Source organism: Callorhinus ursinus, unplaced genomic scaffold, assembly GCF_003265705.2.
Source record: "Callorhinus ursinus isolate GAN/ISIS: 27379988/994484 unplaced genomic scaffold, GSC_fseal_2.0 scaffold28, whole genome shotgun sequence".
Classification (NCBI taxonomy): Eukaryota; Metazoa; Chordata; class Mammalia; order Carnivora; family Otariidae; genus Callorhinus; species Callorhinus ursinus.
The window spans coordinates 6,477,943-6,492,332 of NW_027397090.1; the positions used below are offsets into that span (position 1 = coordinate 6,477,943).

At 39.1% G+C, this 14,390-nt stretch overlaps 1 protein-coding gene across 1 annotated transcript in view; it reads left to right on the forward strand.

The window, feature by feature from the left end:
• The window catches only part of ALDH1A1 (aldehyde dehydrogenase 1 family member A1), a 55,939-nt gene that overhangs the window by 13,386 nt on the left and 28,163 nt on the right, over nucleotides 1–14,390 (forward strand). The window contains exons 3-6 of the mRNA XM_025891409.2: nucleotides 7,218–7,358; nucleotides 9,510–9,639; nucleotides 11,472–11,533; nucleotides 13,127–13,255. Of these exons, the coding sequence (XP_025747194.1) occupies nucleotides 7,218–7,358; nucleotides 9,510–9,639; nucleotides 11,472–11,533; nucleotides 13,127–13,255 (462 nt within the window). The remainder of the gene's footprint in view (nucleotides 1–7,217; nucleotides 7,359–9,509; nucleotides 9,640–11,471; nucleotides 11,534–13,126; nucleotides 13,256–14,390) is intronic.

The following is a 14,390-nucleotide window of genomic DNA, read 5'->3' on the forward strand; positions in this document are numbered from 1 at the left end:
CAGTTGTCCAAATGTTATCAAGCTTGAAATCTCTGTCCTACAAGGTACTAAAAGGTAAATTATTTTGCTATGTAAAAAGACCATTGAAAGATGAAGTCCGGATAGTGCCCCAAGGATAATACCTTTTGTGACCCAGTGTTCAGTTCCGTGTTCCTGCCCAGTTCCCATTCTTTCATTACCTTCTGCCCACGTGATGAGATCCCTAGTTGAAGGCATTAAGCCTTGCAGATTTATTCTAAGATAGCCATAGACCCCAGGGGCTTGTTTGGGTTTAGAGAAGCCCCCGGATTCAGGTGGCAGTATTACCGGAAGACATAAGATCCGCGCGTCAAGGGGCAAGCATGCGGAGTTTAACCTCAAGGGCCGACAGCTTGAGAAGTAGATGCAGAATGGAGTGGAGAACACATGTCACCCACTTTCAGATTTCACTTTCTGTACATACCAGAGTTCATCCGTGCATAAATTCTTCATGGGCTTCTCACTGGCCTCTGGGGAAAAAACAAAAACAGAGAAAACCCCTCTTGTTTTTGGCCTTTTCTCAGGCCACTCCATCAGCATAGGAGTTTCACCCTCACCATGCCCAGAATCACGGTCCAAATGGTGCATGCCGTTCACAGCCACTGTGACTGCCGGGGTCAAGGTACGGTCCTCGGGGCCTCGTTCCAATCATTAGCTGTAGAAAGAGCACAGATGTTCCACATTTTATTGACCCTATTTGAGCTTGGGTTCCTTGTGGTATAATGGGGAGATAGGAAAAACTTGGGGGAGGTTAAATAAGAAAAGATGTCGGGGCGCCTGGGTGGCTCAGTCGGTTAAGCATCTGCCTTCAGCTCAGGTCTTGATCCCAGGGTCCTGGGATCGAGCCCCGCATCGGGCTCCCTGCTCAGCAGGAAGCCTGCTTCTCCCTCTCCTGTTGTTCCCGCTGCTCGTGCTGGCTCTCTCTGAGATAAATAAATAACAGATAAATAAAAATAATAAAAAACATAAATAAAATCTTAAAAAAAAAAAGATGTAAAGTGTTTTAACAGTGCCAGGCACATAACAGAGCTTCAGTCGTTATAGGGTCTTATATTTTTTTAAAGCCCCCCAAATTTCCCAGGTAGACTAGCTCTCTTCTGTGCCAGTGCAGAATACAATCTTTATCTATATTATAAGCCCCGGGTTATATGGGTATCATTTAATTTGTCTGAGACAGCCTGCTTCTTGTAGAGATCGACACTACATTTTACCTTTATACTTTTCAGTATCTCATATGCTACAGGTAATGGATAAATGAAATTACATAAATCATATGTAAAAATCCTCCATCAAGCTCTGAGTTTCCATATACCACCCCCCCCACACACACACACACCTCCTCCTAGGAATCTGGTACTAAATTAACTACTGACTAAGGCGGTGTTTCTCACAATTTTGCATGCACCTGAATTCCCTGGAAGGCTTGTTGAAACACAGGTAGCTGGGTCACCCCTAGAGTTTGTTTCAGTAATTCTAGGGTGGGGTTGAGCATTTGCATTTCTGACAAATTCTCAGGGGATGCTGATGTTACTGGTTGGGGTGGGAGTGGTAGAATATACGTGGAGAACTCCTGAATGAAGGTATTAAACCGTTAAATTGTGTTAGCATTTCATAGGGGGCATGGACTTTGATAAGTAAGAAAGTTGGAGTTGGAACCTGCACTGTGATAATCTCGCTGCACCCCCTATGAAATGTTACAAGACCAAACTTGAGCAGAGAAATACTGATGATCCCTGGCAACATGTTTCAGGAGACCCAGAAGCCTGTGTCCTTTGGGCCATTCTTAGAAAGAAGAGAAACCTGTGTTCTTCCTATTCAACAGAGAAATGACTTTTTATCAGAGACTTCCGGAGATCTACCTAACACTATATTCCAGCCCTGCATTACATCAAATGTCCTTCTAGTTGCTTGAGTGGCTCTGGCAACCCAGGGTAGGTGAGGGAAGCAATAAAGGGCAAGGGGAGCCCCTGACAGCTGCCTACTCCTTCTCTGCAGAGGTATAAATGCTACTCAGGAGTAAGACTGCAGAGCTGGTTGCAGTTGGCAATAAATCAAAGAACACGTATTCTTGATACTTTGGCTCTGGTGTCTTGGACATCTCTCTTTGCCACTGGCTTGCAGCTTTAGTTTCATCAGTAAAACAAATCTGTGCCCGGAGTTCCAGCTGAAACCTTGTCAGGACGTCTGAGAACTTTTCTTGGCAGCATTGGCAGGATTTACCTTCTTCCTAAAGTGTAGTGAGGGGGAGCTGATGATCATACCTGAAGCTTTAGAAATATTTGTCATTTTTTTTTTTGCTGTGGGCTTATTGGCAATTACTCAGAGCGGAGCAGCATTGTCTGTGCAAACATAGCTCAGGAATACTCATTAACATCCAGCAAAGCTTCGAATCAGGTCACCATGCTAATCAAGTTGCTAGACGCTTGATCACTTGAGTTCGGTTGTTTATGATATAAACTGTTCAGGGTAAGCCACTGTTTGCTTCACAGTCAGTGTTATTGTCATCCTGTTCTCTTTTGGAGTAATCTACTGACGTTTGGTTTTAAATAATGATTGCTATTCTCACAATTTTGCGGACTAATGTGCATGAACTTCTAACATTGCTTAGTGAAAGGTACAAATTGAGTAAATTACATAGTCACCGTAAACCTAATATTCTGGAACTGACTCTTTAGATAATGAGCCAAAAGGTTTTAGGGATTTAATTTATGAGTAGAATGGAGCTGAGAATGGGCTATATACCGCCTTTCGATGGTGTTCTAAAGAAAACAGGAGGAATGAGAATGAATGGAGGTTACAAAGCAAAGCACAGATGTGGGTGGGAACTGTTTTCTTTTCACTTCAGTGGCTCTTTTAGGCTATATTGACTAATCCTGAAAACTGCTTCTAGTACTAAGCATGACCTAACAAATAATTGGGGAGGATAAGAATAAATGTCCATTAAAGTAAGTGCTTATGACAGGTGTAAAAGTAAAACTGGCCTGATAACTATTTTCTCCAAATTGGAATGGATCTAATATGGAAATGTGCAGCCTGGGAGTGATAGAAGTTTTTCCTTCCTTAACTATGTTTAAGAGGCCTTTGGTATTTCATCATCTGAACTTCAAAAAAAGGAACAATTTAAAACCCTCTAAGGCAAAAGTGTTATTGACGGTGGCAAATCTGAGTTAATATGCCACATTGTTTGCTGGTGGGTTAAGAAATTATGTCCCTGGAGATACTAGTCCTGGAGTAAAAATCCAGGAAATACTCTTCGTAGAATTTAAACAACAACAAAAAACCCTTAAGCCTAATACGGCTAATGTGAAAGCTTTATTATGTAATGGAATCAATTAAAATATGATTTAAGATGTGAATGTCAATATAAGCAAATTATCTGTATCAGGAGCACTCTTCTATAAAATCAATGTAACATGATGAGTTTAAAAGATAGGTAATTAAATTATTAAATATTTATTTACTGCCTATTGTAGGCCCAGAAGAGTAAGGAATATTATAGCTTTTAACACAGATAGCAATAAATATTCATTGCAAAGATGACTACCAGGATGTCTTGCAGAGCTATAAAACCGGATTTGGGAGCCAGATGTGGGATCAAATTTTGGTTGATAGATTTCATGCTGGATTTCATGTCCTGTAAAACAAAGTCCATGGTGCTTAATTGTCTTAGTAACTGTGGGGTTACAGAAGGCTTCACTTAGTGCCTGGAACTTAGTAAGCTCTTCACTGGTACCTAACATCAAGCTGGATTAGGCTGGTAAGGGTTTAGGTAGGTTGTGATATTTGGTCTCAAAGAATATGTAGAATTTTGAAAATAGCGGGGTATGCTGGTAGAACATTCTAGGCAAGGAGAATTACAGGAGCAAAGGTGAGAAGCAGTTGGACCAGACGGAGTAGAAAAAAAATGTAAAGACAAGTTTAGATAGGTGAGGTGGGGCCCAAAAATGTGGGGTCTTAAAAATCAGAAAGAAGAGTCTGGCCTTAGGACAATAGACAAAGGGAGGTGCAAGTATTTGAAAGGGAAACTGATCACATAAAATTGTTTGAGGAAGATTAGCCTGGTGGCAATCAGCAAGACAGTTGGGGGAGAGAAGAGAATGGCTTGGGAAGGCAAGCAACAATGAGATAATAACAGCCTAAAATAATACACGGTAGAGAAAATTGAAAGGAAAGATTAAAATATACTAGAACTGCTGAGAGTTATTTTAAGGTGGTTTTGCCTGTTTTGCCGCAACTACTTAATGAACGCTCAAAGTCATGTCTGTCACATAGAAAATGTGTTTCTAGTGTTACCTTATTTAATTTTCAAAAGGACAGTCTCCTGTCTTCACGATTTGATCATTAGCAGCCTGATACCAAGATTTACAGCATAGTGTTCAGTAAATTTTTGGATGGATGGATAGATTGATGGATTGATGGATGGATGGATGGTTGGGTGGATGGATGGATGGATGGGTGGATGGATGAAGGGATGGATGGATGGATGGATAGATGGATGGATGGTTGTTGGGTGGATGGATGGATGGGTGAATGGATGTCTCAAAACTCACAGAGCTAATAGATGAGGAACCAGAATTCAAACCTGGGTTGTTTTGTTCCACATCTATGTATTAACTATCATTACTCTACTTCTGTGCCTGCAAGATAAAAAATAGAAGATTATGAGAAAAGGAGGATTATGGCACAAAGGACACAACCACAAGAAAGTCTTTATTTCAAGAATGTGTTTTCCATATGGCAGAGTTAGATATCTTGAAGCCATTTTTTTTTTCATATCCCTTTGAGAGGCCAGGATGCCTCTGATAAACTGTATTTGGCTAAGGCCGATGGCAGAACACTGAGCAGAAGGATCCAAATGAAAGCTGTGTCACACAGATCTGTTTAAACACAGAGCAGCATATATTTTATAAGCTGTGGTATCCATAGATCACACTGGCAATTTCAGATTCTTGTGGGGTTTTTTCCAAACATTGCTGTCTGAATATAACTTGGAAAAAGTTAGAACTTATGGCATAAAACAATATCCAAATATAGACAATCAATGTGATTAACTGAGTACCCCCAATATGACTATATACGTATTTCTCAGGAAGGGTGAGTAATAATGCATATATTTTATTGTATATATTCATCATTCTCTCAAAAGTTAGGCAGTGAGCTAAACAAGTGTATGATGTATTATAGTGAAAGAATGTTTGCTTGTGCTCTGTGAATGTTATCACTTAATCAAAGCAGATTACACTTCTAAAATATCTCACTGGCCCCAGATCATCTTTGTGTGGTGATAAATACTGTAAAAATAGTTTATTTGTTTGTATTTTAATTTGCAGACTTCTAAGTTTGGGACTTTTTAATGAAATATACTCCAAGGGGAGCCTGGGTGGCTCAGATGGTTAAGCGTCTGCCTTCGGCTCTGGTCATGACCCAGGGTCCTGGGATTGAGTCCCACATCGGGCTCCCTGCTCCTTGGGAGCCTGCTTCTCCCTCTGCTTCTCTCTCTCTCTCTCTCTCTCTCTCTCTCTCTCTCCCCCCCTCTGTCTTTCATGAATAAATAAATAAAATCTTAAAAAAAAAAAAGAAATATACTCCAAGGTGGGGGATATTTACTTGAGGTTCATGATTCCTACTGGGGGAGGTGTCATTCTTGAATGGGGTTCAGCTAAATTGTGGGCAACTTTAAGAAAATTATATGCAATTTTTTCCTCCAATTCTCAAAGGAAATTATGTCTTCTGCAAAAATTTCCAACCAACTGGCCTAAGATGTGGCCATGATTTGTGGAATTTATGTAGCTCCGTGTAGTGGCCAGTCTTATATACCAAAGAACAGTGGAACGATCTGTGCCTTTAAGTTGTTTGCAACTGGGGAGCCTGGGTGGCTCAGTGGGTGAAGCGTCTGACTCTTGATGTCAGCTCAGTTCATGGACAGTCTCGGGGTTGTGAGATCAAGCCTCTCATGGGGGTCTGTGCTGGGCATGGACCCTGCTTAAGATTCTCTCCCCCCCTCTCCCTCAGCCAGCCCCGCCCACCCCTCACTCACACGCATGCTGTCTCCCCCTCAAAAAAAAAAAAAATAAAAGGTGTTTGCAACTGATTTGAGGGAAAACAAAAACAAAAACATATAAAGTAGTAATGGAAGAGGTGTGGTGGGTTTTATAGTAGATATAGTCTCTATTAGCTCCAAAGAGATCTGAACAGGGGCCTGTGGAATGAAGGGGCCAGGGGAAAGTATGCAACTGAGGTTGGCTAGGAAAGAACAGGAGGAGTCTACTTGACTCAGAGGAAAGAGTGTGAGCAAGAGCAACATCACTACAGGCAAGAAGGCTAGACTGAGTGTGGAATTGCTTGATTATCTGAATTAATGTAATTGTAAGTAGCACCTTAATAATAAGAAACTGACTTCTGTAACCTAGTTAGGAACTGAAGGGATCTCTTTGTACCTGGCTGGGAAGTGAGAGGTTGTAATATCCAGGCAGATCCTTCTATATACCAGTTCCACGACTCTATGCCTTTTTCTCTCAGCACAAGAGGAATGCACACACGCTTGTAGTGTTTACCTTTCAACAGCAAAACCCAGTTCTTATTCACCCTGCAGTAGGTTCTCGACGAGCACCCACAGGCTGTGGAGCCACCAGCCATCCAAGAAGATACTCACCAGTTTAGTTGATCTTGAGCTTTCCCTGGAACTCTTGGTCAGTCACCAAAGCCATTTGTAGTGGTGAAGAGCAAAGACTCTACGGTCAGAGGCACTCCATTTAAAACCATTCTGCCACAGTCAGCTATTGAACTTGGGCAAATTTCCTCCCTCTCTTTGCTTCAGTTTCTTCATCTGTAAAATGGGAAGCATATTTGTGTCATATGATTATGAAGAATTAAATGAATTAATGTGTGTAAAGTAATTTGAACATGACTTGACATATGTATGGCAAGCACTCCAATGGTAGCAATCTTAAAATATTATAATATTTCTATTCAGAGAACTCAAGCCTGAACTATGTGTATGGAATTCATCATTCTAAAGATTAGGCAGCAGGTACAGAACTCCCATATGTGAGAGTTGAGTTTTGTACAATGTGCCAGACTTTGGGCTAACGAAGACACAGCATCTGCATATGAGGACCATTAGTCTATTTTATAGGGTTGCTGCCATTAGATTTGCTAACACGTTTAGGCTACTGAAATGAATTCCCTTTGACTTGCAGGAAGATATTGACAAAGCAGTGAAGGCCGCAAGAAAGGCTTTTCAGATCGGCTCTCCATGGCGTACTATGAATGCTTCAGAGAGGGGGCGACTAATCTACAGGTTGGCTGACTTAATTGAAAGAGATCGTCTTCTCTTGGCAGTGAGTATCAACCAAACTTTGTAGGTAGAGAGATCTCTAGAAAGCATTCATTGTTTGGATTGGCAACTTGCTTTGGTTTTAGTTATCACTACGTGCTCTCTACAAAAAAAAAAAAAAAAAAAAAAAAAAAAGGAAAGATTTCTACCAGCTCCCGTATAGAAATTGTACATACCATTGAGCTTATTCTCAAAGAGGAATCTGCACGCTAGTTCTGGATGATGTTAATTTCTACTCCTATATTACATTCTACAGTCTAAACCTTGGCAAACTGCAAGCTAAAGCAACTTAAATTTCTTTTCTCTATTCTAGAATTCCTTAGAGCCTTTAACAAGGGCACATGCAGTGAATATCCTGAAATAATTTACCAGGTTTCTTCAACTTACCTGACCACTGAACTCTGTGGAAAATGTCATAGACTTTGTCAAAGGTGCCCAGAGTATTTCTCTAAAATAAACTTATTTCTCTTTAATCTAGCCCACCAAGAAACTTAACTAAATGGCCGCTTTTTCCCTCCCAAAATACATGTGTTCACAGTGGTCTGGATTAAATGATGTTCTTGTTACAGGTGAAAAAGTTGAAGAATAAAGAAAAAAAGTCCAATCATTTGTGTATTTGTAAAAACTGTATTTTTTATGTATCCTGCTTTTTAAAAAACATTTTGGCAAGTTAGGTGAGTCAGCAAGTAAAATGGGTGGAGTGTTTCCTTGTTTTCTTTTTTTTTTCTTTTTAAGATTTTATTTATTTATTTGACAGAGACACAGCGAGAGAGGGAACACAAGCAGGGGGAGCGGGAGAGGGAGAGGCAGGCTTCCCACCGAGCAGGGAGCCCGATGCAGGGCTCGATCCCAGGACCCTGGGATCATGACCTGAGCCCAAGGCAGATGCTTAACGACTGAGCCACCCAGGCACCCCGCCCTTGTCTTCTTTTCAGTTAGGCACTACAGTAAAGCCAATTGAAAACAAACCAATACCAAGATCAAGTTTCAGAGCAAATTCTTATTACCTTTAGAATCTTACGCTGGCAGTAACAAAGAAGCCCATATACATATTTTTAAATCAACTTTAACAATTATAGTTAGTCAAAGAACTATTTATTATTCAAAGGTTCAGCATGAATCAAAGTATGCAAAAATATGGAGTTAAGGAGTTATGCACAATAAAATTACATTGACCAAAATGTCTTGTAGGAAGAAAGGAGAATTTGCTAAAACTTAGCTTCTCTTATGTAACTGCTCTGTGGATTATAGAGTGCTCGCTGCCTCTGTCACATAAGATCCAAAGGGGGAATAAGGAGCAGGCACACAAAAATCATGTTCGATTAAGTTTTGAGACGGCATGCAGCATAATGCAGAGACAGAAGACTGTATAACAAATGAAGAACAATTTTAAGGTTTTCACCTGTATGTTCCTGCCCTGGCAGGACACAAATCCCAAAGAGCTCTTAAAGTTCCTGCTGAAGGAAAGAAGAAAATAAACTAGGTCATCCGGTAGATGGTTAGCGCACCAGACCAGAAAATGTTGCACTTTCCAGCCTGACCATTCAGACAATAATTATGACAATAGTGGCAAAACTGGGAGTTTCACCATTCAAAGTTCTGCTGAAGAACACTCATGAATGAAAGATCCAGGGATCACTGAAGTTTGCGTACATTGGTTGTATCCGGATGGACTGCAACATCAAAAATAATCACTGAGGCACCATTCATAGTCATGACACTAAATTGTCCCACAGTTGTATTTATACAATAAGTGAAATTTTGCTGGGGCTCTGATCTGACTTAGGAAACTAAGTGCCACTCACTCTCACCAACTGTGTGTCTTTCAAACTGGGACTGATTCCTAGAAATCTGTCCGGCCAGAGGACATTCAGAATAAGATAGAAGGAATGCTAGGGTATAGAAACGAGAATCTTATCACCCTTTTTATCTGTATCTTGTTATGTGACCTTAAGCAAGTCTAAGCAAGTTATTTTTACTCTTTTTTTTTTTTTTAACCTCCTTTGTAGAAAGAAAAGGTTATACAAGATAGCTTACAGGATTCTTTTCTATTTCCCAAATTCTCTAGCACATGATTATTCAAAATATTAACTCTTGATTTTTTAGTTGAAAATGTTTATGGAAGTTTACATTTGAGGTTTGATTTCCTTTTCAGACAATGGAATCAATGAATGGTGGAAAACTATTCTCTAGTTCGTATCTGATGGATTTGGGAGGCTGCATCACAACATTACGCTACTGTGCAGGGTGGGCTGACAAGATCCAAGGCCGCACAATACCCATCGGTGAGTAGCTGTGAGAAACCACCAGGGGTGAGGGTAGGCGCGAGGCGATCGCCGTAGAGCTGAATTACTCCAAACTCTTCCTTTTAAAAATGTCAGCTGGGGGCGCCTGGGTGGCTCAGTTGGTTAAGTGACTGCCTTCGCCTCAGGTCATGATCCTGGAAGTCTCGGGATCGAGTCCCGCATCGGGCTCCCGCTGCTTCTCCCTCTGCCCCTCTTCCCTCTCGTGCTCTCTTTCTCTCATTCTCTCTCTCTCAAATAAATAAATAAAATCTTTAAAAAAAAAATAAAAATAAAAATAAATAAATAAATAAATAAAATTAAAATGTCAGCTGAAAAGCAGACTGATTTTCTCCTTGACTTTGAGACAATGCAGCTTTGAGCCTGGAAGTTCTGCGAAGATTTATCAAATGGTTTTTTCAAATTGTTTCAGCATAATCGTGCAGAAGATACCACTACAGATATTTTAGAAATATTCAAGTAAGAACATTTTTATGCCCACAGTCACTGAATTAGGGCAATTGTCTCTCTAACTGTCCACACTTTTCAAAGTCGGCCTCGAGTGATTTACTTTGTATTCCCATAGTGAAATGTACACCCTTTCTATAATGTAATTATTTAAGTGTTTTTGCGTGTTCCAGTGTGAGACAATTATGGTCATCTGCACCTGGTCTTACTCAGTAGAGTTACAGTAGATTAATTCAACAAACCAATTCATGCTGATTTATTTTAAGTAGCTTCAGACCGAGATGAGACTGTGTTTACAATAAGCTCAGTTCAAGAATTTGCATGACGAGATATGTATGTATGTGTTTTAGTATTTTAGCAGAGAATGCTAATGGGAGAGGGATATAAAAAAGTCAACTGGGAAAACGTTATGGGTAGAATTTAATTCATATAAACTTACTGGCTCTAGAACTGCGGCACCCTCCAGGTTGGCCCTGATGGGCATTTTCAATCTCATTCAAGCATCCAGAAGTAAGTTAAAAGCAATAGGCAGGAATTAAAAGGGGAGAGTGAGAACATGGTGTTAAGAAGAAATGAGGCTATTCTAGAAATTCTTACTTTACCCTCTGACAAAATGGGAGAAACTGTTTTAAGTACAAATAGACTTGATAAGGAGGTTTCTTGCTTTGATAGCCAAGAAGCTTTTGTGGGAACTACGACAGAAAAAAAGCACAAAGTAACCTCAGGATGACCACATCAAACTTTGAGGCATATGAATCAATCAAATCCAGATTGCAAAACAATGTCTTTTACTTCTGGCATTTTCTTTCTTTTCTTTTCTTTTTTTTTTTTTTTGATGAAGAGATTTGCTTTTATTGCTTGGTAGGAAAAAAAAAAAACACCCCTTTTAGAATAAGCCAGTAGGCTTGTAGGGAGATATTTTTTAATTCTACTCTTTTCTAATTTTGTTATTTTTACTTCAAAAAAATTCTACCATTACTGATAGAACTGTCAGAAACAGAACTCTAACAGCTATTGTCTCAGCCACATACCTTGTACCTTTTTTCTAGTACACTTCGAGAATGAGGATAATTTAAAAAATAGCTCTCCTACAAGATGAGAGAATTAAATATCTTTCAGATATATTCCAGTTTTGCATCTTTGCCTTGACCTACATCAGTTTTACGGTTCCTCTCATTTCACATTACTATTACAGGACTCGATTTTTCGTTTCGTAAGTGGTTGGAGATAAGGGGGTTATTTTTATTTCTTTATTTGTTGTTTTTGTTTTCAGTTATTGTCTACACCTTCTTCTCACATCAACCCATGACCATTCCTTGAATGTCAAGCATATTTGTCTACAAATGATTGTGTGTTTTATTTTCCAGATGGAAACTTTTTTACTTACACGAGACATGAGCCTGTTGGTGTATGTGGCCAAATCATTCCTGTAAGTTGGTCTCCTATATCATTTTCAGGCTTAAAAAAGAATTCTAATTCTATTTCATTTAGTAAAGAAGTTTTCTCCAGCACATAGGGATCCTTAGATATTTGCTAAATGTGGAACAAATGTAGTAACTGATTAGCTTAGGTCTCCCTGTGACTAAACTCTTTGGATATGAAGGAGGTAGTCCAGAAATATATCTATATTGTGGGGTATCACTTGAGTGTGTTTTGATATTACAGCATTGACCTATCTTAGCCTTTCACTCTGTGATTTGTTTTTAAAAAGCTGGGTTATATACTCTTTTTAAGACCCATGCTTCACACGTATGTCACAAAGCAGCTATGGCTGGCTTCTCTCTGTAGGATGCCATTTTAGCAAAGCAGTATGGCCTACTATTCTCCAACACAAATTATCTCCCCATTGAGACTTCTCATCACGGAGAAGAGTAGCAACCAGTGTTTGAGTCCTAAATGTATTTTTTTAATTAAAGTGGAAGAAACTGTTGGAGGACTGTATGGATTATCCTACCTTTAGCTGTATTTTTAAGCAGAATCATGAAGATTTTCTTTTAAACCCAACAAATAGGAGACAATCTCAATGATTTCACTGACATATTCAGAGAAGCCAAATAAAAAGATGTTAAATATTATGAAGCTTTTAGCTGGGAAAGTGTCAATGACTTATCTTCTGCTCCAATGAGATTGAAATGCATCCATAGCCACATTTTGAGTGAAATTGCTCATTAGTTCAAAACTCTCAATAAAACTAATAAAAATTACACAATCCTGAAAACTAGTAATAGCTAATATTTATTGCATGCCTATGATGAACCCATCACTCTATTAAGCCTTTGGCCCACTTTCTTGAAGAATCCTCATGATAACCTTTTGAAGTAGAGAGGATTTTTATCAGCATTTGCAGATGATGAAATCATGCATGGAGAGCATGTAACTTGTCTGAGCTCACTGGGCTGGTCAATGATTGAACTGAGATTTGAACCAAATTCTTAGCCACCAGACCCTAGACTTTTGTCTTTAGCAAGATATTTGTCTTAAAAATAAACACTGCTGCTACTACTACTACTACTACTACTACTACTACTACTCCTCACACACACACACACACACAATTTTTATTATTGAAATATAGTTGACACACAATGTTATATTAGCTTCAGGTCACTGCTAAATATTATTGGGTATATGGTTACAACAAATGATCTATAAGGAGGGAGGAATAATTACACTTTTCAAAGATGTGCAGATAACTTACAATATGTTTAATAGTCAGGCTTGATTTTTAAACCATGTAGTAATTTTTTTTTAAAACCTCCAGTAGATGAAGAACTCAAAATAACAGCACTTGATAAAAATTTTTAGCTCTCTTCCACTCCTGTCCCTTATCTACTTTACTTGAAGCTTTCCAGCATTTATCAGTTGCTTTTAGCAATGAACTTAATTTGAAGACACCAGTTGACTATACAAAACTACTATAATTATTATTCCACATCTTTAGGTAGTGAATAATGTAGAAGTTAGATTAGCAGATGAGGCTTTCAGCAATACAAAGAATCTATTGTTCCCTGTTGCTTTCTAGTGGAATTTCCCGCTGGTCATGCTCATTTGGAAGATAGGGCCTGCCCTGAGCTGTGGAAATACCGTGGTTGTCAAACCTGCAGAGCAAACTCCTCTCACTGCCCTTCACGTGGCATCTTTAATCCAAGAGGTGAGTTCCCCAAATCAAAATATGTGCAAGAACTCAGGAACTCTCCTTTCCACTCTGAAGGCCTCACTTGGTGCTACGTAAACCACTTGCCAATGGCTCTGTCCAGATGAGGACACATTGAATATGGCCACCAGCTGAGATTTCCGATGGTCAGCCGATATGAACTGCCCAAATGGAGACAAGAAGTCAGACTCAAAGGCTTCATGTCGAACAGTCATCTTATGATCACTTTTAATTTGTTTCCTTAGCTTAACTCATGAATGCGAAGTCACGTTGAAATTGATGTTTCTTTCAAATGTTGAAATGAATATTGGTTTCTTACTGGCACTAATGGCCTGGAGGTTCTGCAAATTTTTTTAAACTAATCCCTCCAAAGGTTGGAGGCCTGTGTGCCAATATGCTTGCTTATAATATTGGGCCACATAATTTTTTAACATATCTGTCCATGAGGGGACATGTTTATATTCTGTTTTCTGTTGTGGTTTTCTCTGCATTTACCTTCTTGCTCAAAAATTGGCCAAAAAAAAAAAAAATGTAATTTATTTTCATCAACTATCCAGGTTGAGTTAGTATCTTTTTTCTTGCAGTGTCTTGCCCTTTGTCCTTCAGATCTTTCCAGAACTTAAAAACCAGACTTTAGTTACTAGAAACTTAAATTTAAAAAATCTGAACCTAAATCTTAAAACTATTCTTCACTCCAAATTTAAAAAAAAAGGGGGGGGGCAAAAGAAATGTCAAAATGGGGCATTTTGATGCCAATAACATGAAATTTCAATGTGCCCATCTCAGGTACACACTGTTTTCTCCCTGATCATTCTTTAACCAGGAATGAAATCAATCTGTGAAGCTTAGTCACACACGGGAGGATAGTTCTTATCTAATGTTTTACTAATTAAATATTGCCAGTAGGAATTTGCAACCCAGTTGGTATGCCCTGAACAATCAATAGCTAGAAACTGAAAATGCAAGGTCCTTTTAGCTTCTTAGTTTTGCCGATAGGATAATAATTGCATTGTTTTCCTTCTATGTGAGTAATTTCCCAAGCTCTTTTCCACACACTATCTTTTTGAGTTACTATTATGAAATCTGAGGCAGCCATCACTGGGGCAATGATCCAGAAAAGTCAAGCATGGAC